Raw genomic sequence first — 24,725 nt, 5'->3', positions numbered from 1 at the left:
TAGGCTCCTAAGCTAGGCCTGGGTTCCAGTACGTAAGTTTGCTGCGGGCAGAGCCTATAGGAGGCCCCAGCGGGCTGTTCTTCCCTCAGGGAGGGATTAACACAGTTCTCCTGGGACCCCAGCTGCTGTGGCTTCCTCTAGCTTCCTGTCTTGCCCTCCCATACGCTCCTGTCTCGCTGTACTGCCATTTGCCATGAAGTCTTCACCAGAACCAAGCACCATGTAATGAGGATGAAGAACATCCCTTCTTAATAAAGAAGCCTGCCTTCGGCATTATATTATAGTACCATAAAAAGTACTAATACAGATCTCTCTTTTTTTTTTTTGAGACAGGGTCTCCTTGTAGCTCCCACCTAGCCTAGAACCTGCTATGTAGACCAGGCTGGCCTCAAACTCACAGAGCTCTGCCTGCCTCTGGCCTCTAATACAGGTACCTTAAAGTAGGAAAATGATAGCTGGGCATGGAGGTGCATACCTTTAATCCCAGTACTCAGGAGGCAGAGGCAGGCGGATCTCTGTGAGTTCAAAGCCAGCCTGGTTTACATAGTGAGTTCCAGGCCAGCTGGGGCTACAGGGAGATGCTGTCTCAAAAACAACCAAAAAATAAGGAGGAAAATGATGTTTAAAATCTACACATCAGATCAATGTGTAGAATTTGTCACTGCAATAAGGTGAGTCTTAAAAATACACACCATTGATGAGTCTGTCATAATGAGGTTAAGTTAGAGCCACAGTCTAACCCTGGAGAATCTGTGTTATCAAGGGAGCAGCATTTGGAATCTGAGCAAGTATTAGCTATATCTGCAACAATAACCCTGATGAAGACAGACTAAGGGGGATTATTGTCTTCACCTGGACTGATACCCTTCCCTCACCTTTCTTTTCTTGGCTTTTTGGATTCAGGCTGGCCTTGAACTTGTGATGCTCCTGCCTTGGCCTCTGGTGCTGGAATGACTTGGCTTTTCCTCGGCTTTGCACACACACTATTATAAAATTATAGTAATCGGGGGCTGGAGAGATGGCTCAGCAGTTAAGAACACTGGTTGTTGTTGCAGAAGACCCAGGTTCAAATCCCAGCACCCATATGGCAGCTAACAACTGTCCGTAACTCCAGTTCCAGGGGATCCGACAGCCTCTCTGACCTTCGTGGGCATTGCACAACACGGGTGCACTTACCTATGTGCAGGCAATACACGCATACACTTAAAATAAAAATAATAAATAACCCCCCCCAAAAAAAACTACAGTAATCAACACAGTATATTACAGCGGTTCAAGGATGGACGAAGTCATTAGTGAGTCAGAATTCCTAGGTTACATCACTGTCCCTTTCTTTTTAGCAAAGGTGTCAAGAACATCAGGGCTCCATCTAAATAGAAGAAAGTGAACTCAAAATGGACCACAGACCACAGCAGAGATACAGCTAGCATTGTTAGAACACAGGCGCTCAACTTCGTTACCTGAGGGCAGCAAAAGGAAGCAGAGGTGCCCGACCTCACCCGAGCCAAGTGCGGCTGGTGAACAGACACGCCTGTGGTTCACTACCTGAGGGTCTGGACTCAACTAGACAAAGGGTTCAACAAAACACAGCCCAATTAAAGCACAGCGATGTACATGACTACAGAGTGTCCACAGAACAGTCACTCAGCATTATCAGTCATTAGGGAAATCAAGTGAGATACCCATCTATTCACACACAACAGGGACTATAACAAAAACAGACAACACTACGTCCTGGCCAGGGTGTGTGCCTTTAATCCCAGCACCCAAAAGGCAGAAGCAGGCAGATCTCTGTGAAAGCAGGCCAGGCAGGTCCACATAGAGAGTTTCAGACCAGCTGGTGCTACAAAGAGACCCTCTATCAAAAAATAAACAAACAATAAATTAGAAGTATAGCAAAGAGAAGCAAAACCTTAAGTCCTAACAAAAGCCTGTTTATGTATTCATATAATGTTCATACATTCATGAATGTTCATATATTCACAGGAGCCAAAAGCAGAAATAATTCAGTGTCTATCAATGGACGAATAAACAAAATCTTGAATATTATACAGCCTTAAAAAAGAACAAAGTTAGCTGGGCGTGGTGGTGCATGCCTTTAATCCCAGCACTTGGGAGGCAGAGTCAGGCGGATCTCTGTGAGTTCAAGGCCAGCCTGGTCTACATAGTGAGTTCCAGGACAGCTGGGGCTACAGGGAGAGCCTGTCTCAAAAAGACCAAAAAAACCAAAAAAGAACAAATCTGGGACTGAAGAGGTGGCTCAGTGGTCAGAGCCCTGGCTCCTCTCGCAGAGGACCCAGGTTTGAATCCCAGCACCCACATGGCGGCTAACAACCATCTGTAACTCTAGTTCCAGGGGCTCTGACACCCTCTTCTGACCTCCTTAGGCATTCACTACATGGCTACACTTACATACAGGTAGGCAATACACACATATACATAAAATAATAAAGTATTTTTAAAAGAACAAAGCTCAGATACTTTGGATACATACTATCTTACGCATTATTCTGGATGAAAGAAGCTAATTACCAGGAGAATCACAAGTCCAAGGCCAGCCTGGGAAACATAGTGGCCAGCCTAGACAAATGAGTGAGATCCTACCTCAAAAACAAAGCAAACAACAACGAAAAAATAGAAGTACATCAAAGAGAACACAAAAACCTGTTTATAAACAACCACAACCAGTCACAAAAGGCCACATATTGCACAACTATATGTACATGAAATTTCCAGAATGAGGAAACTCAAACAGGATGCACATCAGTGGCCAGCTAGGGTTGGTGGGCTCAGGGCAGAATGGAGAATAATTGCTAATAAACACAGATATCATTTGCAAGATCAAACTGTGCTAGAATTAGACAGGCATATCATACAGCTTGGTGAATCTATTAAAAGCCATTCAATACACAGCTTACAGGGCTGGGTTCTGTGGCACATGAGATGTCAATGAAACTGCTGCACAAGATGTCACACAGCAGGACTGCAGTGTCTGCTCTGCAACACTGGAATGCAGGCCTCCTGCACTGAAACTGCTCACCCCTCGCCATGCTTGGACCATGGCTTCCTTTCTTGCCCCTTTTGCTTGACAGACAGGCCTGGAACTCGTAAGTCACCTGCCTCAGTCTCCTCAGTGCCAGGACCGTAGGCATGTGCTCAGTGGCACTGACTTTTGCTAAAGGTGCTTCTCAAATCATCTGCTCTGGGTACCACCCTCTGAGGCAAAGAATAACAGAGTTTCCCAGCATGCACTGTACACAGATGACAGATTATGACCTTTGGGGGCTTTAATTGCTACAATGTTGAAGGAGATGGCAGTCCCAATTGAATTTTACAGAAAACAATGACATTAGCAACATTAATTTATTTACCTAGGGCACTTGGGCTGAATTGGCCACTATACTCACTACAGTGGGTGAAGTGTGTCTCTCACCAGAAGATAGAATAAAGCAAAGTCATCCTGGACTAGGGTGTGCTTTATAACAAGAAGGGAAGCTGCACACAGACATTCGGTGGAGGCCATGAGGAACGAGGAAGAGACCCATGGGGATGCACCCATGAGCCAGGGACACCTAAGACTCTGGCAGCACCCAGTTAAGAAGGGCAGAGACCGGGCCTACTGAACGCAACTCTGTACTTCTGGCTTCCAGAGCCACGAGAGAATACCTGCCTGTGACCCCAGTGACCCCCTATGACCCATCTTTACATCCTGAGCCTTAGTGATTTCAACTTCTTAAACATTTTGCTTATTTTTTTTGTGGTGCCAGGAACTGAACATGAACATCACTAACCCTTAAGGGTTTTGTTTGTTGAGACAAAGTCTTACTATGTAGACCAGGCTGGCCTTGAGCTTACAGAGATCCACTGTGTTTGCTTCCATGGCTGAGATTTAAGCCACATACCACCACGCCCGTCCCTCAAAGGGTTTTAAGTTAAAAAAGAAAACCAAGAGCAGAGAGCAGGGCCTTTGTGTCTGCACCTGCCCTAGGGTAAAGCCCCACCTGGCTCCATTCTGAAACCTATTCTGACTACTGTGTCCAAGGCCAACAAAACTCCTTGTGAATCAGGTTTTGGGGCAGGAGAGATGGCTCAGCAGTTAAGACAGGACCAGAGTTAGAGTCTCAGCACCCACACGGTGGTTACCAACCATCTGTAACTCTAGTTCCAGGGGATCCGATGCCCTCTTCTGACCTCCATGGGCATTGCAAAACACAGGTGCACTTACATACATGTAGGCAATACATTCATACACATAAAATAAAAATAATAAATAAAATACTTAAAAAAAAAAAGGATCATGGGGCTGGAGAGATGGCTCAACAGTTTAGAACACTGACTGTTCTAGCCAGGCATGGTGGCGCACGCCTGTAGTCCCAGCACTTGGGAGGCAGAGGCAGGTGGATCTCTGTGAGTTCAAGGCCAGCCTGGTCTATATACTGAGTTCCAGGACAGCTGAGGCTACAGGGAGACCCTGTCTCAAAACGACAAAAACAAACAAACAAACAAACCCAAAAACAAACATTGGCTGTTCTTACAAAAGACCTGGATTTGAATCCCAGCACCCACATGGCAGCTGACAACTGTCCGTAACTCTAGTTCCAGGGGATCCGACAGCCTCTTCTGTCCTCCATGGGCATTGCACAACATGGGTGCACTTACCTACATGCAGGCAATACACACATACACATAAAATAAAAATAATAAAATATTAAAAAAAAAAAAAACATCAGAAGGTTTCCTGATGTCCTGTGCTTATTTTACTTGCTGTCCACCTGTTTCCTTTGTCTGATACTGTAAATGCTACTGGTTTGCACCGTTTATTCCATGAAGCAAATACCCAGAGAGCACTCAGTCAATCTAGCCTGTCTCTAAACCATGTTGGAAAGAGAACACTAAGTATTAACAGCTGCCTTCTACTCCGTTAAACAGAGGCTGGCACACACCTGTAGTACCAGCTACTCTGGAGACCAGGCAGCCAACTGGATGTCTGCACCAAGTTTGGCATCAGTGGTGACCTCCCTGGAGCAGATGATCACCACATTGCCTAAGAGGAGTGAACTGGCTCAGTTCAGAAAAATATACTCAAAATACCCCGAATTTCAAAATACTCCAAATTTCTCCAAAGCACAAAAATCTTATTTAAGATCCATGGGTAACAAAACATTTACTGATTTTAAAAAGTTTAAAAAAATTATTTATAATTCTGTGTCTGTGTACTGGTGTTTGTGCATATGAGCACAGTGCTTGTGGAGCCAGAGGTGTGGGATCCCCTGGAGCTGGAAATACAGGTGGTTGTGAGTCACCCAGTATGGATGCTGGGAACTTAACTCCAGTCCTCTGAAGAGCAGCAAACACTCTTAAACATTGAGCCATTTCTCCAGTCCATCGGTGCAGCCCAGCTGATCTCAAACCTGCTGCCACCTCTTCAGCATAGCCTACTGGTGTGTGCCACCCAACTAGCCTTAGTACTAACATTACTAGTAGACATGTTGTATGCACTCTACAATGATACAGTGTAGTACCAGATAGGATACATCTTTCTTCTATAATATGCGTGCAGAAGCCAGAAGAGGGTGTCAGATTCCCTGGAACTGGAGTCATGAATGGTTAGTTGCCATGTGGGTGCTGGGAACCAAATCCAGGTCCTCTGAAAGAGGAGTCAATGCTCTTAACCATTGAACCATCTCTCCAGTCTGTTTCTTTCTTTATTTTAAGACCTATAACGGTCTGGAGGAGTGGCATGCGCCTTTAATTGTAGCAGTTAGGAGGCAGTGGCTCTGTGAGCTCTAGGCCAGTCGGTCTACATAGCAAGTTCTGGGCCTGGCAAGGCTAGTAAGACCCTGCCTCAAAAAAAAGAACTGTAATTCAAATTGAAAATAAACAAAAACAGTTGTCAAAGCGGTCAGGGGATGAAGGCAGGCACACTGCCTCCCTCTTATCTGTAAGAGTTCTTGGCTGCCTTGCAGCAACTGGCTGGGTCACGCTATCCTTGAACCTCAAGCTAAAGGCCTCATAATGGGTTTCTGAGTCTGTGAATTCTTTCCAGTGTCATCTCAGTAAGTACTGGTTAGTTAAAGCCAGATAGCAGAGGCATAGCCCTTGGACACATCCCAGGTGCACTGGGCCTTCCAGTATATAAGTGCAGCTGTCCCTTGGGAACAGATTAGAACACTCATCTAGGATACCAATTAAGAATGCATTTCAAAAACCAAAACCAAACCACAACAAAAAAAATGCATTTAAACTCCTGACTTACTAGACTAGTCTCCTACCCATATTCCTCCACAGTTAGAATAACCAACATTTTTACTTAAAACACAAGCAAACAAACACAACCTAGAAATATAAGCTTGTATACGAAAGCTCTACATTAAAAAATGTTAGCAACCAGTAAAAATAACATTTTTGGGGGACTACAGGTTATTTATCTGGGAGCAATTCCAATACTGGCCCCTAAGGAGAAGTGTGCCCTTGTTTTGTTTCTGACCTGAACTAAAAACAGTTCACCAGAAGGGCTTTATCAATAAATCCAAAGTCTGAATTCAGTTACAGAATTGTCTTTAATCATGCAACATATCCACACCACATTGAACAACCATGGCCTTTTTGGGGTTGGGGAGGTGGCTCAATGGGTAATGTGCTACCCCATCAGCAGGAAGACAGGAGTTCAGTTCCCAGAACTTCCACTGAGAAAGTAAAGCAAAACAAAAAGGCCAGGCACGGCAGACCAGCCTATAATGCAGGGCTGGGCAGCCAGTGAACAGAATCAGTCAGCTCAAGGCTCAGAAAGAGATCCTGTCTCAAAAGAATAAAGAAGGTGAACAGCAACTGAGGAAACACCCAGTGCTGACCTCCGGCCAGGGCATGAATGAGCACACGCACAGACACGCACAGACATGCACAGACACACACAGACACACATGTCCCAAATCCATAATGACAGTAGCTACTATAAAACTTATCAGCAGTTTAATAGTACTTCCTATGTTTTCTATACCAGACCAACTGTTTTTATGTATATAATCAGTACCATGTAACACAGAAGCTGAAATGTAGTCTCTATGTAAATGCATGCTAGTTAGGGATCACCAAAATGATTAACAATTTTGAATAAAGATAACCAAACACTGAAATGACAGCATCTTTTGTACTTAGCTGTCTTTATAAAGATTACCTTTCCAAGCATTCTGCCTAGGAAGTAGTAATGTCTTGCAAAAGAATCTCCCACAAGCATCTGAGCAGCCGGGTTGGGGTACAGAAGCCCTTCATTAGTAGTCTTAAAGAACCCCTGATTGGGATTAAATCCTGATTTCAGTAGTTCATTTAAAAACTCTCTGAAAATACCACCACCATCGATGCCAGCTTCATCCAGGCCATGGGCATTGAGCAAGTGCACACGGATCCGCTTTTTCAAATCTGGTTCTGTTAAAAGAGCAATGAAGTAAACAGGTCATAGGAAGTCTTAGGTAAAGGCAGTGGGAATATTAGGGACTGTTTTTTTTTTTTTTTTGGAGACAGGACTCCCTGTAGCCTTAGCTGACCTGGAACTCTATATAGACCAGGCCAGCTCTGCCTCCCCAGTGCTGGGATTAATGGCGTGCACTATCATGCCTGGTGATACTGTCTTCTCGATGGGAAAGGAGGCAAGAAACAGTGCTACAGTGAGAGGTTTACCATGAATGGAGAGTCAAAGCCAGCTAGTAAAGCGTCTGAGGAAGCAGACTGCTGACACCTTTCATGCGGTTTAAAGTGTCATCTTTTGGTAGAAACGTTTATATACACATGCAAATAAACACACACATACACACATTTATTTTCTACAGCAATGTCCTGAATCTAGGCATGTAAACGGAAGACGGACAAACGTGAAGCTCAGCTTTCATCTCTGTGCCTTCTGCTCTGGAGCCTGTAACTGCCTCCTTCACTGGTTTGATGACTGCATGGAAATTAAGTACTGCAACCCAGATAGTTCTTTCTGGCCTTTGACCATGCAGGATAAGTAGTATTTGTGTGACAGGCAGGATCAGGCCAGAAATCCTGCTCTGTTCAAAGTGTGAAATACCAGTGTTTTCTAAACTCCATGACAACTGAGATATGCACTTCATGAATTCTTTTTAAAAGTTTTATTTTATTATTTTGTGTGATGCACCCATGTGTTGCAATGTTTGCAGAAGACAGAAGAGGCTGTTAGATGGCCTGGAACTGGAGTTACAGATGGTTGTTAGCTGCCATGTGGCTGCTGGGAATTGAATCCAGGACCTCTGCTAAGCTCAGCGGTTAAGAGCGCTGGCTGCTCTATCTCTCCAGTCCTGCACTTCAAGAATTCTGAAGGTTTTAGACAATAGTAGTCTGAGAGGTCATTTAAGAGTGAACTGGTTTGTGACTTAGGAAATTACAGATTTTTGTAAGAATTTTTCTGCCATGAAAGACAATTTAATATTCTAAAGACAATAAGAATTTCTTTCTAGAGAAACTAAAAGTTTCATGCCATTGCTTCTTCACTGAAAGGCTTTTTATAATTTAAAATATACTATTTGTTCATTTTCAAGGCACCTCATTTTCCCAGAACAAAACTATTTTTTTTTTTTTTTTTTTGGTCTTTTTGAGATAGGGTCTCCCTGTGGCTGCAGCTGGCCTGGATTTGCTATGGAGACCAGGCTGGCCTTGAACTCACAGAGATCCGCCTGCCTCTGCCTCCCCAGTGCTGAGATTAAAGGTGTGCGCCACCATGCCAAGCCCAGAACAAAACTTTTAAAAATAAAATGCTTCCAGGTCAAGAGCACTGGCTGCTTCTGCAAAGGACCTGGGTTTGGTTCCCAGCACCCACATGGCAGCTAACGACCACCTGTAACTCCACTGCCAGGGGATCTGATTCTGTCTTCTGATCCCCATGGGCACTGCATACACACTGTACTTACATACATGCAGGCAAAACACTCATACACATAAAGTAAGAATAAAAATATAAAAAACGCTTTCAGTTTTAAGAGTAGCAGAATTTAAAAACTGACAGCAAGGGAAGCATTTGTGAGACTTTCACTTTGTCTTTTTTTTTTTTTTTGGAACAGGTTCTCACTGTGTGGCACTGACTAGCTTGGTGAGCTCCTATGTAGACCTGGGCTCTACACAAACTAACCTCAAACTCAGAGATCTGCCTGTTTCTGCCTCTCAAGCGCTGGGACTACAGGTGTGTGCCACCACACCCAGTTTGGATAGTTTTTAAACTAATGTGTTTTAGGGACTTATTCACTATAGAAATGTGTACTTTCTTAAAGCTGTTTGTAGAGGTACAAACTGCTTTGAGATGTCTTGTGTGACTCTAACTTAGTGCAGCAAGTTATTATTATACTTGGCTCAAAATAAGTATTAAAATTTCATTTAAACTGGGTATGGTGGCACACGCTTTAATCCCAGCACTCAGGAGACAGAGGAAGGCAGGTCTCTACGAGATCAAGGTCAGTCTGATCAACATAATGAGTTCAAGGCCAGTTGGAGCTATAGGGAGAGCCTGTCTCCAAACACAAAACCAAAATAAAAAAATTCACTTAGAGACCTCTGAACCTACCATTTATTAACATCAATTCTAAATTAGTACCTGGAAAAATATTACTGTGCTAATCTATTGATGCAAGGAATATAGCCTGAAAAAAAATCAAATAGGAAAAAAGACCTACAAACAAACAACTAACCAAAGCCCAAAGCCCAAATCCAAACAAAAAGAACTGAATTTGGAGGAAAGAAGAATGTTGAGAAAAGAGTTACGTATCCCTCGCAAGAGTGGCAGGAGAGACTAAAGCACAGGTAGAGGAAGGATGGGATCTGGGACATCAGATGACCAAGAACTGGCTACCATCAAGGAATGCCACCCTGGCCACCACTCATCAGGCACCCACAGCAGGGACACACCCACATCTCTCATGGGAGCCTGGCAAACAAACCCACCCCCACCTGGGCTCCAGCCTGCTCTTCATCTTGCCTAGGAACAACAGCAACTACCACTAACCATTTAACCCAAGCAGAAGACAGGCCAGGAAGTTTTCGTAATTACATCAAGGCCCCAACAACCATCTGGGTTAAGAACTATGGCCATGTTGTGGTCATAAAGCTGAGAATAAATATCTCTAAAGCCCCAGGGTCCATACTATAATGGGTACGATACCACTTAAAATACCTTGGCTGCCTATGAAGCCTTAGTCCTTATCCACGCAGGCACCTCTGAGTCTTCATTATTCTATTTTGAAGAACAGGTTTTTCAATGATAGATCCACAAACATGGTGTGTGCATCTATTTTGACTAATTTGGTTATGAAATATGTTCAACTAAGGTTTCAGATAAAATGCCATCAGAATAAAGGCTATTTCAAAAACTGGTGCGGCTGGGCTGGCAGGATGGCTCAGCAGGTAAAGGTGTTTCTCACCAAGTTTGAACATCCAAGCTTGAGTCTTGGGAGAACCAACCCCTACAACTTGTTTTCTGACCTTCACCTGAGCACTGTGCATGGGTACTCCCCTCCCCCCAAAAAAAAGTAATAAAAGAAAACCCAACTCACTTAGGTTTGAAGGATGAAGTAGCACCTAGAAAAAAACCTCAGCTAGAGATGTCATGCAAAAAATATTTAGGTATTTCACCCATTCATTCTCTGAATCCCAATCTCAAGAAAGAAACAGGCTACTCACCCACATACAAGATCTCACAAAGCTAGGCATGGTGATATACACCTTGAATCCCAGCACTTGGGAGGCAGAGGAAGGCAGATCTCTATGAAATTGAGGCCAGCCTGGTCTACATACCGAGTTGCAGGTAAATAGTTAAAGATTTCATAATAGCTTTAAGTATGAAAACATTCAGAATGGAAAAAGTCAACCACAGTCCATCTCTGAGCCCCTCCTTTAACCTTGAGGCCAAAAATTTTGGGGTTTCCTGAAGCCAACTTCTGAGAATTACAATACAGAATAGCATGACAATATTTTCAGCATAGAATCTAGCTTTCTAGATGTGTTACCAGCCACTTCAAGCTCTACTTGATCAACTACTTATGAGGGGCTAACCTGTACTGCCCAGAAGAATGCTGAGATGAAATGAGATAACGAGCATCAGTAAGGACTGACTGTAATGACAGATGACAGATGGAATAATACATTAACTGACTATGCAAATGATCAGTTAATGCAGCAGTTCAAACCTTTTCTCATAAGTAAATTAAATGTTAATCCAATGTTTTAAAATCCTTATTCCAGGGCTGGAGAGATGGCTCAGCAGTTAAGAACACTTAGAGCTATTCCAGAAGACCAGGGTTCAGTTCCCAGCACCCACATGGCAGCTCACACCCATCCATAACTCTAGTTCCAGGGGATCTGATACCCTCCTCTGGTCTCTGCAGGCACCAATCACACATGTGGTGTACTTACATGCATGCAGGTAAAACAATCACATTCATGAAATGAAAATAAATAAAAATTTTAAAGTATCCTAAAAGCTTAAAAGGTCACTTAGGAAGTGCAGGGTTTGCTATAACTGGGCAGTACTGCTCTGTTTTTTTAAAGTTTTTATTTAATTTTTATTTTATGTGTATGAGTGTATAGCCTGCACGTATGTGAGTGCACCCGTGTCATGCAATGCTGGAGGTCAGAAGAGGGCTTCGGATTCCCCTGGAATTGGAGTTAAGGATAGTTCGTAGCCGCCATGTGGGTGCTGGGAATTGAACCTGGGTCCTCTGCAAGAGCAGTCAGTGCTCTTAACAGCTGAGCCATCTCTCCAGCCCCAGTAATACTCTCAAGTTTCCTCCTCCCCATATATAGGCACAGAGAGAACATTATCTATCTATCTATCTATCAATCTATATACACACACACACACCGTTTTCTGGAGAAAGTTTGTCATAAGCATCTTCATAAATATAATTTCTTCTTATTGTGACATTAATTCCATCCAGAAATGGACCATCTCCTTGAACGTCTTGCTTGTCTGCATAAATCAGCCTCTGAAAGATCTAACGAGAGGGAAAGCTGTAAGGTTACTAGAGACAACAGACTTGGTATTATAAGCACAACAATCTGAAGAACAAAACTGCTAAATAATTTAAACTTTCTAGCTCCATAAATTCTGGAATTAGTTTTTTTTTATAGCCATAGTAGCATATTGACTTTTTCAAGAAATGAGTATTAAGTATTTCTAAAGTTGTTTTCCTGATTTCACAATAAAATCTCGAAGACCCATGCCACGACACATTCTCACTGATAAATCATTCGTAAAAATTTAGACAAAGGGGGCTGGAGAGATGGCTCAGCGGTTAAGAACACTGACTCTTCTTGCAGAAGACCCAGGTTTGAATCCCAGCACCCACATGGCAGCTAACAATTGTCCATACACGCATACACATAAAATAAAAATAATAAATAAAATATTTTAAAAAACAATTTAGAAAAGGGCTGACAGGAGTAAAGGAACTTGCTGCAGACTCATGACCTGTTTGATTTCTGGGACCCACGTGGTAAGGATTGGGAACCGACTCCTAATACTTGTCCTCTGACCTTCACTCACATGCAACATACAAATGTCAAAAGCACTTAGGAGGGAAGAAGGACCTGCAGCTCTGACAGCCATATACTAATCTAGAGGGAATACTTCTACAACGATGGAATTCAAATGTCTGGGATGCTGAAAACCTAGCACATGGAGTTCAGGAGCTGGGCACCACTGTGTGTGTTTTGTCTTTTTGAGACAGGGTCTGCCCTGGAGCCCCAGCTGGTCTGGAACTCACTATAAAGACCAAGCTGGCCTGGAATTCACAGAGATCCACCTGCTTCTATCTCCTGAGCACTGGGATTAAAGGTATGCGCCACCATGCCCAGCCCACTATGTGTGTTTTCATTTGCCCTGGAGAGAGGCTGAAGACCACAAGGACCTCTTGAGGTCATTATCTGAGAAAATAACCTGGCAATTTCTAGAGATTTTCTAAATATATTTGGAGAATATGAACAAAACAGGCTATTTGAGTTGGGAGCAGATAAACACAAAGTTCTATTCATTTGTCAAAATCATCAGGCAAGGAGCTAAGGTAGCTGACCATTTTCACTAAAGCAGTGTTTATCATAGTAACGTTCATGTGAATGTACATAACATATATTTAAAAAAAAAAAGAAAAGAAATTGGTGTTTTCAGTGACAATGCAAAATTCACCAGAGAATAAACCACCTGTTGTGTTACCAGAAATCTCTCGTGAAACAGGTTGCCCAACCAGCTCCCAGGGGAAACATGGCTTTAGTGCGCACAAAGAAGTGTCTGGCTGGAGTTCATAAATGATGGAACTGGAGACTTTGTTGGTGTGTTAACTTTTCGACACTAACGTGGCACACTAACATCACGGTGTGTAAGTGGCATACCTTCACTCGCTCCTCAAATGGAACCACGAAAGGAAGCTCCGTCAGAATGGCAAGCTGCCGCTCCTCAGACACGGACAGCGGAGGTGATTCCAAACCCACTGCAACACGTAGGACAACGATTTAGTCCACTCGTGCTTTCCTTTCCATTCACTGTCAGCTACTAAAGCAGGATTTATAAAATCACTTCTAAGAACCTAATAACCTCCTACTTCATCTGTCTACCTCTAGCTCCATGAACACATCCTCCAGGCCCAGTTTTCGAGGTCATCCTAGCCAGGCAAGTTGATACAGGTGCAGAGTGGGTCAGGACTGCCATCTTGGGCTTAAGCCAACATCTATGTGCTCAGCCCCCACACACAGCCAGCACTCACAGCGTGGTGAGATCCAGGTGTCAGAACAGAAGTCAGTACAGTCTCTTTCCTCTAAGCTGGGCATGCATGCATTGTCGGGTGTGCCTAAGGGAGGGCTGTGTCCAGCAGTCCTGCACTGACTCTTCACTAGTGACGTGTCCCCTGTTCTTTCCAACACTGAGAAAACACCTGGCACAATGAATCACAGTCACCCTTCCAAACTCATTTCAAAATAGAGGCAAAACATGAACATTTAAAGATTTTATTTTTCAGAAACAGGGTTTTACTATGCAGCCCTGGCTGACCTCAAACTGACAGAGATCTGTGCCCTTTGAGTGCTGAGATTAAAGGCGTACACCACTACAGCTGGTTCCTGAGTAATTTTTAACAGTTTATTAAATAACTCTTTCAATTACATAAACAAGGGGAAACTAAATCACACAAAACATACTTTTATGAAGGCATAAGACTTAGTAAGTGCCTACAACTGCCAGACACAGACTCAGATGAAGCCTTACCACCCCTTCAATGTCTCTAAGAGCAACTGTATCTAAGGAAACCAGGACTTGTAGACAGCAATTCCCATTGCAATTATTGTGTAGTCAAGTTTTAGAAGGGCCTAGTTCGGAGCTGGAGAGATGGATGGTTCAATAGTTAAAAGATTATTTGCAGAGGGCCCAGATTCAGTTCCCAGCACCCACATAGGACTCACAGCTGTCTGTAATTCAAGTTCCAGCATGAACAATGCCGTCTTTGGGCCTCCACATGCACTAGGCAAACACTTGGTACACATACAAAATTACAGGCAAAATACTCATACACATAAAAGAAAAATAAGAAAAATTCTTAAAATGAGGTGTCCCACTTTCTGTATAGTAAAGAACGTATTTTCCTCCTCAGAATCACTGCCAAAAACCCATTAGGCTTGGAATTCCTCAAACACAAGCTCCACTTTAATTACAAAATGAATTCTTTTTGGTAGCTGAAATTCCATTTAATGGATTTAACCTGAGGATATCGATGGGTTAATTACAGAGTTGAACATCTCCTTGCGGGGATTCAGGACTCCTACTCCCAGTATCTACGCACACAAAGCAGGAAGGTATGCTTACACCAGGATGTGTACACTGATGTTTATAGCAGCTGAATTCATAATCACCAAAGACTGAAAAAATATCCAAATGTCCTTCCACATGTACTCGATGGAAGGCTACAGAGCAACACAAAGCAACATGTGGCCCACAGAACCCACTGCCTCAGCTGCTCACTCTAAGGCTGCTGCTAAGGGCCTCCAGTAAAGGAGAGATGACGACCACTTTCTGCCTGTTCACCAGAAGACAAGACAATTCTTACTGGGAGATGAAAACATTCTTTGTGGTATTAACACTGAAACCAGTGGCTGCTGTACTATGTACACACTTCCAGCTGAAAACAAGTCCCAGCTGGGGAGAACTCACCCTCCAGGGTAGACTGCAGTGGGCCAATCCTCCCCATCCTCCGGAACCTCCACACATGTCTGGATGCAGGCACGTAGAGCTGGGTGACCTGTGGAACCCAACTGCAGTCAGCAATTCCTTCTGCCCCAGCATTTCCTTGTGGCATCTGAACAGAGCCAGGGCCTCTATCTCCTTACGGAGCTGTCTATCTCTGTACTGTCCAGGCTGCCTTTTACAGCCTTTGCTGGCTGGCCTTTAGCACTTTCAAAGGGGACTCCTAAGGGACTGGCAAGATGGCTCAGGAGTTAAGAGCATTTGCTGCTCTTGTGGAGGGCCCAGGTTCAGTTCCCAGCACCCACATGGCAGCTCACAACTGTAACTCCAGTTCCAAGGAGATCTGGTGCACTCTTCTGGCTTCCTTGGACATTACATGCATGTGATACACTTATATCATGTAGGTAAAACACTAATACACATTAAAAAAGTATTTTTTTAAAATATTTTTATTTATCATTATTATTTTTGTCTTTTTGAAGCAGGGTCTCCCTGTAGCCCCAGCTGTCCTGGAACTCACTGTGTAGACCAGGCTGGCCTTGAACTCACAGAGATCTGCCTGCCTCTGCCTGCTAAGTGCTGGGACTAGAGGCATGCAGCACCACACCCAGCTTATTTATTATTTTTATTTTATGTGTATGTGTGTATTGCCTGTATGTAGGTAAGTGCACTCATGTCGTGCAATGCCCGCGGAGGACAGAAGAGGCTGTGGGAGTCCCTGGAACTGGAGTTACGGACAGTTGTTAGCTGCCATGTGGGTACTGGGATTCGAAACCTGGTCTTCTGCAAGAACAACCAGTGTTCTTAACCGCTGAGCCATCTCTCCAGACCCATAAATAAAATATTTTAAAAAACAAATTGCTTGTTGTGTGTTTTGGTAAATTATGCTGCTATAATTATGAACAAAATATACTACACTTAAAAAAAACATACACACACACACACACACACACTTCTTAATAAGTTTTCCAATTACTTTGGTTGAACTAGCATTCAGGTAAGATAAGAGGTCATTTTCCTTTAAGCTTTGCTTTAATCTGCAAGTTCTTCTCATCCCTTATTTTTTTTTATTACTATTTTTCTTTTATGTATATGAGTATGTATTGCCTGCATGTGTCGTGCAATGCCTGAGGAGGTCAGAAGAAGGCGTTGGATTCCACTGGAACTAGAGTTATGGATGGTTGTTAGCCACCATATGGGTGCTGGGAATTGAACCCAGACTGCAAGAGCAGTCAGTGCTCTTAATCGCTGAGTCATCTCTCTAGCCCTCTCATCCCTTATTTTAAAAATATTTTATTGAGCTGGGAGTGGTGGCACATGCCTGTGCCTGAGGAGGTCAGAAGAAGGCGTTGGATTCCACTGGAACTAGAGTTATGGATGGTTGTTAGCCACCATATGGGTGCTGGGAATTGAACCCAGACTGCAAGAGCAGTCAGTGCTCTTAATCGCTGAGTCATCTCTCTAGCCCTCTCATCCCTTATTTTAAAAATATTTTATTGAGCTGGGAGTGGTGGCACATGCCTGTAATCCCAGCACTTGGGAGGGAGAGGCAGGCAGATCTTTGTGAGTTCAAGGCCAGCCTGGTCTACACAGTGTGTTCCAGGCCAGCTGGGGCTACAGGGAGACCCTGTCTCAAAAACAAACAAACAAAAAGAAATGATTACTGTCTCCAAATCGTACAAAACACACAAACTGAGCCACTGGTTGGATATCTTGCCCATGTGGTACAGTAAGTATTTGAGCCAAAATTTGTCTTGCCATCTGTCCATAGCCTGTGCTCTTAAGTACTACACTCTTCTGCTCTGAGCCCACATCTCTCTTGTGGCCTTCCTATTTAGTGGGGTAATAAGGGACCATTTGAAATCAGATCCCAAACACACACAGCTCTCACCTGAGCAAACTCAGCAAAGCTCTTCTCAACTGTGTGCTCCTCCAATTTGCGCCACAGGCATCTACAGGTGTCAGAAGACCAGCATTGTGCGCAGGTGGATCTCTGTGAGACTGAGGCTGTCCTGGTCTACATAGTGAGTTCCAGGCCAGCTGGGGCTACAGGGAGACCCTGACTCAAAAAAAAAACAAATAAGTATATTTATTATTTATTATTTATTTTTATTTTACACTATTTTCAGTTCTTGCAATATATAAGGGTACAAACTTCTGTTCCAAAATTCCTGGAAAGGATTATGTTCACTATACCATCACAATAGTCCCTCAAATTCTCCAGCCTGTGTTTCCTAGGTGGTGGGTGAGGTCTTTCGTCACAAGGCCCCTGGTCTGTTTACTGCTGCCCAGGTCACATGCTGGTATGCACTTATGCCACTGATGGACCTCAGGAGGTTGATTTCTGCAGCAAGCTTTCTGAAGTGAGAAGAGGTACAGTAACCCTTACTGGCACGTGCCCTATCTCCTGGGACCTGCAGTGGCTTAGGCCAATAGGTCTGATGGTAGTGGGGTTTCACTTCCTTCAATGAACCCACAGAATAGGACAGCCATTACCTAAAAGACATCCATAGCAGAAGAACATCACTGCTATCTGGACAGCCTTGGAAAGGCAAGTCACATGTTTACTACTTCTTTCTAGAATAGTCTTTAAAATAATGAAGTGGTTCTCTCACACCCTATAAAACTGATTGATGAGGTTCTTTTTCTCTGTGGTGTCACTGTGAAGTTACAGCAAGCATGTTTGATGTCAGTCCACACAGCTATTTCTGTGAGCTCCCAGGACAGTGCAGATGTAAGGGAGGAGAGACCCTCAGAGGTTCCTGCCCTTTCCCCCCACCCCAGCAGCCTCTACTGTGACAGAGCACCACACCTCAGACTTAGAACTGACCATTGGGGTGTGTTGGTGGGTAAAGTTCCTTAAAGTCTGCCACCCGCCTGGGCCTTAGAGCTGTTCACTTTGCAGAATCTGTCCATTTCCAGATCCTGCCAGTGGGCAGAACTAGAGGCCTGACCCATGAGGACCCGGTCCCACCTCAACTGTCCTGCCACTCTCCTGCTCTGACTCCTTCAGGTGTCTCCACCCTGCCTTCTTCCACTCCCAACATTCTCGACTGCGTCGATGGTGACTTTTTCTGGGAGCATCTGTGGTCCTGTTACCTATACTCTTCCTCATGTGCTTTAGGGCCAAGCACTAGCAATACCCAATTTTGCCTGTTCCTTCAGACAGCTGTGGATAAGGTCTGTCTCTTTAACTAACAAACACACACTATCAGGATTACTAAAGTTGAAATTGTTTTCAATCCCAATCAACAATTATTAGGCTTCAATCTAACCTGTGGACAAACGAGGACAATTAGGATAAAGATAATCAGGAGGATGTGTAGATAATGCTGTTGCTACATATCCTGGCTGTGACCCAAGAGTCAGTAATACTTTAACATCTATCCACAAGTTAAGTAACAAGTCAAGGGCTTACTTTCCTCAGAAAGGCAAAGGCTTCAACGACTGTTAATGAAGTAGTAGGAGCAACTTGTCACTAACCTTATCTGCTTTAATGTCCTCCTGTTCTGACAGCCAGTGGTTTGGAGGACAAAAATTCCTCCTTGTGTCTCTGGACTTCAGCATTTTCACTAAGTTGGTAATAACCTGAAAGGAAAGAAGGACAGGGCACTGTCATACCAACAGCTCAGTGACTGCCTCTGCACAGAGTGGGCAGCACCACTAACCAAACACCAAGACATTGGCTTGGGTGCGCCTCCACCCGTGAAAATGGACCAGGACCTCCCTAGACCAGGTCACTGAGAGGCTTCTGTTGTGATCACAGCAACACGCTGAAAGAAGAAAGCAGTTGTTTGCTCACAAATACGGAAAAGCGACACAAGTGTGCATTCACAATGGTCTTCAAAAACAGGGGTGAGGGGGCAGAGAGATGGCTGAGTGGTTAAGAGCGGAATCCTGCTCCTCCAAGGATCTCACTGTGGTTCCCAGCACCCACATCAGGAGGCTCACAATGGACTTTAACTCCAGCTTCAGGGGAATAAACACCTGTTCTTGCAAAGGACCTGGGTTCAGTTCCCAGCACCTACATCAGGTGGCTCACAACTACCTGTAACCAGTTTCAGGGGATCAGACGCCTTCTAATCTCTGCATGCATGTGGTGTACATAAACTCATGTTAGCACACATACATACACATAATAAATACCCCCAAACCAGGAGAGGGGACAATTAAGTTTTTTATTTCTCTTTCTTCTTGGAGACAGAGTCTCGTGTAGCCCAGTCAGGCCTTGAATTTTCTGTAGCAGAGAAGTCTTGAATTCTCATGTCTGAAACATTACAAAGTCATTTCCTAAAGTATCCATTTTAATCAATCATCAAAAAGCAAAAACCAGGGCTCAAGAGATGGCTCAGCAGTTAAGGGCTGGCTGAGAGATGGCTGCTCTTGCAGAGGACCTGGGTACAGTTCCCAGCACCCACATGGTGGGTAACAACCATCTGTAACTCCAGTTCCAGGGGATCTAATGCCCTCTTCTGGTCTCTGTAGGCATTGCATGAAACGGGTACACTTAAATACAAGCAGGTAAAACACTTACAAACACATAAAAATAAATAAACAAACAAAAAAAGCAAAAACCACCTAGCCAGCCATCAAGCATAAGAAGGACAGGGTGTGGCTGGGCATAGTGGTGCAGTCTTAATTCCAGCAGGCAGGTCTCTGTGAGTATAAGGCCAGCCTGGTCTATACAGCAGGCCACCGTGGGCTACATAGTGAGACCCTGTCTCAAAAAAGGGGGGGGAGGGAGGGAGGGTTAAGGGAAAAAATAGGAGGGGTAGGAGGGAGGGCAATATGGAAGAAGGAAGGAGAAATTACACTAGAGATGTTTGAAAAAACATAGGGAAACATTATTTTATAAGCTTACACCTTAAACAGTTCACTACAATGGGTGATGATACTCCCTGCAGGAGCCAAAGACAACCTAACCAAACTCCAGTGCCAGACATGGGAGAGTCAGAGATTCCCAAACAATATAGAGGCTGTTGATAGTGTTCTTGCTTGCTTCCCCAAACCTGAAGATAAAAACCCTACTGCAAGAGCTGGGTATGGTGGCGCACCCCTTTAATCCCAGCACTCGGGAGGCAGAAGCAGGCAGATCTCTGTGAGTTCAAGGCCCGCATGGTCTACACAGTGCGTTCCAGAAGATGCAGACATAGGACACAGAGAAATTAAACTGAAACAGATCTGAAAGCCTCCTCCCTGAGGACCAGTTCTCATAGAATTAGAAGGTGCTATGCAAGCTGCCAAGGGAGAAAAGCAATCAAAAGTCCTACCTAGCTGTAAAGCCTAAGAACCACAGAGGTGACCGGCCCAGTCAGATATCCCTAATGGTTCAACAGTGGCACTTTATCTTGGGAGTAACTGTATCTCTTTCTTATGTGTGTATATGACCCAGTTAGTTTCATTAAGGTTGCTTACAGGAGAACCGTGGGTCAAAGTTCATTTACCAGAGCATGACAGCTTAGCAGAGGTTACACCAACGAAAATCTCTCTCCCCCTCTTTCATTAACCCTTCACTATGCATAAATCCTGTCCTAGGAGCCCCTCCCATATCCACGATAGGGTGTTGATGGTCCTAATCTTGTGTAGCTAATCACAGCTGCTGTGAGTTCAAGAGTGCAATAGTTGGGGCTGGAGAGATGGCTTGTAGTTAGGAGCACTGGTTGCTCTTGCAGGGAACTCAGGTTCGATTCCCAGCACCCACACGGTGGCTAACAACTGTCTGTAACTCCGGTTCCAGGGAATCCGACACTCTCTTCTGACTGCATTGGCATTGCACAACATGGGTATATTTACATACATGCAGGAAATACACTCATATACATAAATTAAAAACAATAAAATTATTTTAAAAAACAGTGCAACAACCATATCATGCCAAGAAGTCAGAACACCCCCTCCTGATTCTGATACTCTTCCTGCTTCTTCCTCCACTATGTCCTGGAGCCTTGAAGGGGTGGTACAAATGCCCCATTTACGGATCATTTACCCTTAGTACTGCCCAGTTATGAGTATCTGCAGTCACTGCTTTTCACTGCAGAAAGAAGCAGCTCTGACCAAAGTTGATAGCAGCACCATGCTGTGAGTATATGGTTTTTCAGAAGGTAATGTGGCCAGGCAGATCTCTGTGAGATCAAGGTTAGCCTTGTCTACATATAGAGTTCTAGGCTAGCTGGGGCTACAGGGAGACCCTGTCTCAAAACAACAAACCCCCAAACAAACAGAAGGTAATCTGACAGGTTCATCATGTCTAGTTAGCAAATAACAGCAGCAGCCACATGACCTTCCTAGCCATGGGCTTCTGACTGGGTCTGCAGTATCAGATAACTCCCTCCTGTGGAGCAGTCATCAAAACCATTTAGAATACAGTTAACTACTCCATAACAAAGTAGTAACTATTGCCCAATGGGTTCACTGGGCCTGGCTAGTGGGAACTGTAGCACACAGGGACCACAGCTGAGTAGGGCTGCTGCTGATTATTCCCTAGCAGTCTGCACAGTACCAGAAGGGCAGGTCAGCAGACAGTATGCTTCCAGCCAGTGCTAGGTTATTTTTCAAAATTAATTAAATTTTTTTTTGAGGCAGTCTCCCTGTAGCCCCAGCTGGCCTGGAACTCACTAAGTAGACCAGGCTAACCTTGATTCACCTGCCTCTGTCTCCCAAGTGTTAGGAATAAAAGATGTGCCACCACTTCCGGCTCAGACCTAGGATTTTTTTGAGACAAGGTCTCCCTATATCCACATTGGCCTGGAACTCATGGATCCTCCTACCTCAAACTCAGCCTGCTGAGTGCTGGGTTTCACCATGCTCACCATCACGTCCAGCAAGTTTTTTCTTTCAAATGGAAAACACAAACCAAAAAGAGAGCATGAATCATCTGCCGCAGCACTCTGCTCTCTATACGTGTGTGGTGATGTGCACGAGACGCACAAAAGCCTGACTTCCTGGCACACTGCCTTCAATGAGGCCTACTAAGTGCGTTAGCTGGATACAAAGACCTGTCAAATAGGGTTTCCTGTCTCTTCACAGAGTTAACACCATTATAGCCATAAATTATACTTCAAAAGGAGTTTATAAAGTTGATAAATGCATGAACTGTTTTAGCAGTGTTGATTCAGGGCGCAGGAACCGACCTCAATTCCTACAGTGACAAGTAAAGATGACTGTAAGCACTTAAAATTCTATGTTCTGTGACCAGCCAACGAGCCTCTTACACAAATTAGTTCAGGAGGACCATCACTGACTGAAAAATGAAAATGGTTGGAGCTGAAGCCCAGTCTCAGCGTTTGCAATTCTAACAAGTCAATGAACAAAGGCCAGAAATCTTCAGCAAAACATTCATACCACCTCTGGTTGGCTCTTCAGCTCTCGTTTGGTGCTACAGCACGCACAAATGGACCTGAGAGTTCATTTTGCTTCTTCTTAGAGGGAGAACAGGGCTAGCTCTGCCCATCACCACTTCATGTCCTTTTGTCAACAGTGACAACAGTGCATCCCTACACAATCACAACCACATCAACAGACAGCCAATACCTGCTCTTAAGCGAAAACTGATGGCTCCCTATGAGCTTGCATTTTATAATAAACATCATTTTTGTGAAATGAGGGTAACTGTCTTTCAGGACTGACCTGAAATGCTCACTGCTGATCAAAAAAGGGTCATTTTCTCCTAAAAGTAAAACTACACAGCAGCTGATTGCCCAGGCTTGTACCTTGGTTTGTATTCAGTTCTACCCACTAACACAAAACAACCAAACCATCCTAACTTTAACACTATGCCTAGGCGCAATAACCACACTATTCACTGCAATATGCGCTCTAACACAAAACGACATCAAAAAAATCGTAGCATTCTCCACCTCAAGCCAATTAGGGTTAATATTTGTCACTCTCTTCTTAGGACTCATTTCAGAAGAAGACGGTATACAGAGTTTGAAGCACAGTCCTTTAAACAGTTACGTTCTAAACTCAAAGGTCTTTGTGAAAACATAACCGCAAACCTAAACCACCTCCATAGCAAAAAGAAAAAGCAGCCGGGCGTCGTGGCACTCGTCTTTAGTCCCAGCATTTGGGAGGCAGAGGCAGGTGGCTCTCTGTGAGTTTGAGGGCAGCCTGGTCTACATAGTGAGTTCTAGGCCATCTGGGGCTATAGGGAAACCCTGTTAAAAAAAAAAGAAAAAAAAAAAAGAAAAAAGCAAACTGTTAGGATTTGCAGTGTAGCTCAATGGTGGAATGTTTACCTCACCTGCACAAGGCCCTGAGTTCAACCTCAAGTCTGTCTCTCCCCTACCCCCTGCCCTTCACACACACACTGAAATTTCACCTAATTTTTTTTTGGGGGGAGGGGTATCTGAAACAAGGTCTTGCTCAAGATAGCCTTGACCTCACTGTAGCACTGTAGCCCAGGCTAATCCCACACTTGTGATCATTCTGCCTGAGCCACCTGAGAGCTGGAGACTGGCACGCATTACTGTACTCGGCTCCCCAAAATTTTTGTTTAATACTTATGGAAAACAAAATAGGACAAGGGTGGAAAATACATTATATAGCATTATTAAATTCAGATATTCTTATAGCCTGAAGATAATGCTGTCAAATGAAACAATTACATGCTCAGTAGGCATAGTAAACAGAGGTTATCTGCCAGCATACAGAGAATCTGGGTCCCCAAAGAGAAGTGATACTAGCTTAATTTCCTATGGACAGGAAGACACACAGGCTACCATAAGGCCCACATCTAGGGCAGGCTTACATAAGAATTACAAGTCTGAAGTAGGTATGAGAGCTTATTTGCAACTTAGAAAAGTTGCAAAATCACCCATCTTTAAGAAAGGGCTCAGCATGTAACTTTAAAATTTACTTAGAAATACAGAGATAGGTCATTAAAATAAATTGTGCAAATATGTATTACCCCAATCTGAACAAATTAGGAATTCAATGATGCATTAGTCCTGTATTCACGCAATCAAAACATTATCAGTTACCTTCACTGCTGCTAATGCTCATGCTTCTAAGTGAAATGTGTTGTAAAATCAGGCAGGATGGGCTGCAGAGAGACTCTCTCAGACTTGTAGGATGAATAAGCATTCCTTAATTAGCCCATCAGGTTAAGTGCAAGCATTAATGGGCCTTTCCTAAAGTCTAGCTTGACATCTTTCTCCAAACATGGCCAAGAAGAAAGCTCCATTAGCAATATTAATACAAGCTTAGTTGATCATTTTCATTCAATTAACTTCTTTCAATTAAATAGATAGCTTGACAAAAGCAGTGATAAAAGACCAGAAGGGACAGCTGATGACTCGCACTGAACATTAGCGTGCGAGAGGTCACTGGTGCTAACGGACTGTAAATCTAGCATTCAATTTGGAAAATGCATTTCTTCTGCTCGCACTCCTTTAATGAGCAATTTTAGCTGACTGGATGTGTTTGCAGCAGAAATTTCATGGAGAGTCAGGCGCCCTTTCCTGCTTAAAAAAAAAAAAACAAAAGGCCCCAGTCAGTGATG

At 43.8% G+C, this 24,725-nt stretch overlaps 1 protein-coding gene and 1 pseudogene across 2 annotated transcripts in view; one reads left to right on the top strand and one right to left on the bottom strand.

Annotated features, from left to right (window-relative positions):
• Ube3c (ubiquitin protein ligase E3C) overlaps window positions 1–24,725 on the bottom strand; it is a 126,886-nt gene that overhangs the window by 29,801 nt on the left and 72,360 nt on the right. For both annotated transcript variants that reach the window (XM_008847272.2, XM_029570507.1), the window contains 5 exons: window positions 18,707–18,811; window positions 15,191–15,278; window positions 13,384–13,481; window positions 11,858–11,990; window positions 7,175–7,422 (listed from right to left, as the gene is read on the bottom strand). In XM_008847272.2, coding sequence (XP_008845494.1) covers window positions 7,175–7,422; window positions 11,858–11,990; window positions 13,384–13,481; window positions 15,191–15,278; window positions 18,707–18,811 — 672 coding nt within the window. The remainder of the gene's footprint in view (window positions 1–7,174; window positions 7,423–11,857; window positions 11,991–13,383; window positions 13,482–15,190; window positions 15,279–18,706; window positions 18,812–24,725) is intronic.
• Window positions 22,815–22,874, top strand: LOC115072732 (annotated as a pseudogene).

Source organism: Nannospalax galili, unplaced genomic scaffold (assembly GCF_000622305.1).
Source record: "Nannospalax galili isolate Female #2095 unplaced genomic scaffold, S.galili_v1.0 scaffold302, whole genome shotgun sequence".
Classification (NCBI taxonomy): Eukaryota; Metazoa; Chordata; class Mammalia; order Rodentia; family Spalacidae; genus Nannospalax; species Nannospalax galili.
Note: the sequence above shows the minus strand (reverse complement) of the source record. Positions and strands in the feature narration are given on the sequence as shown.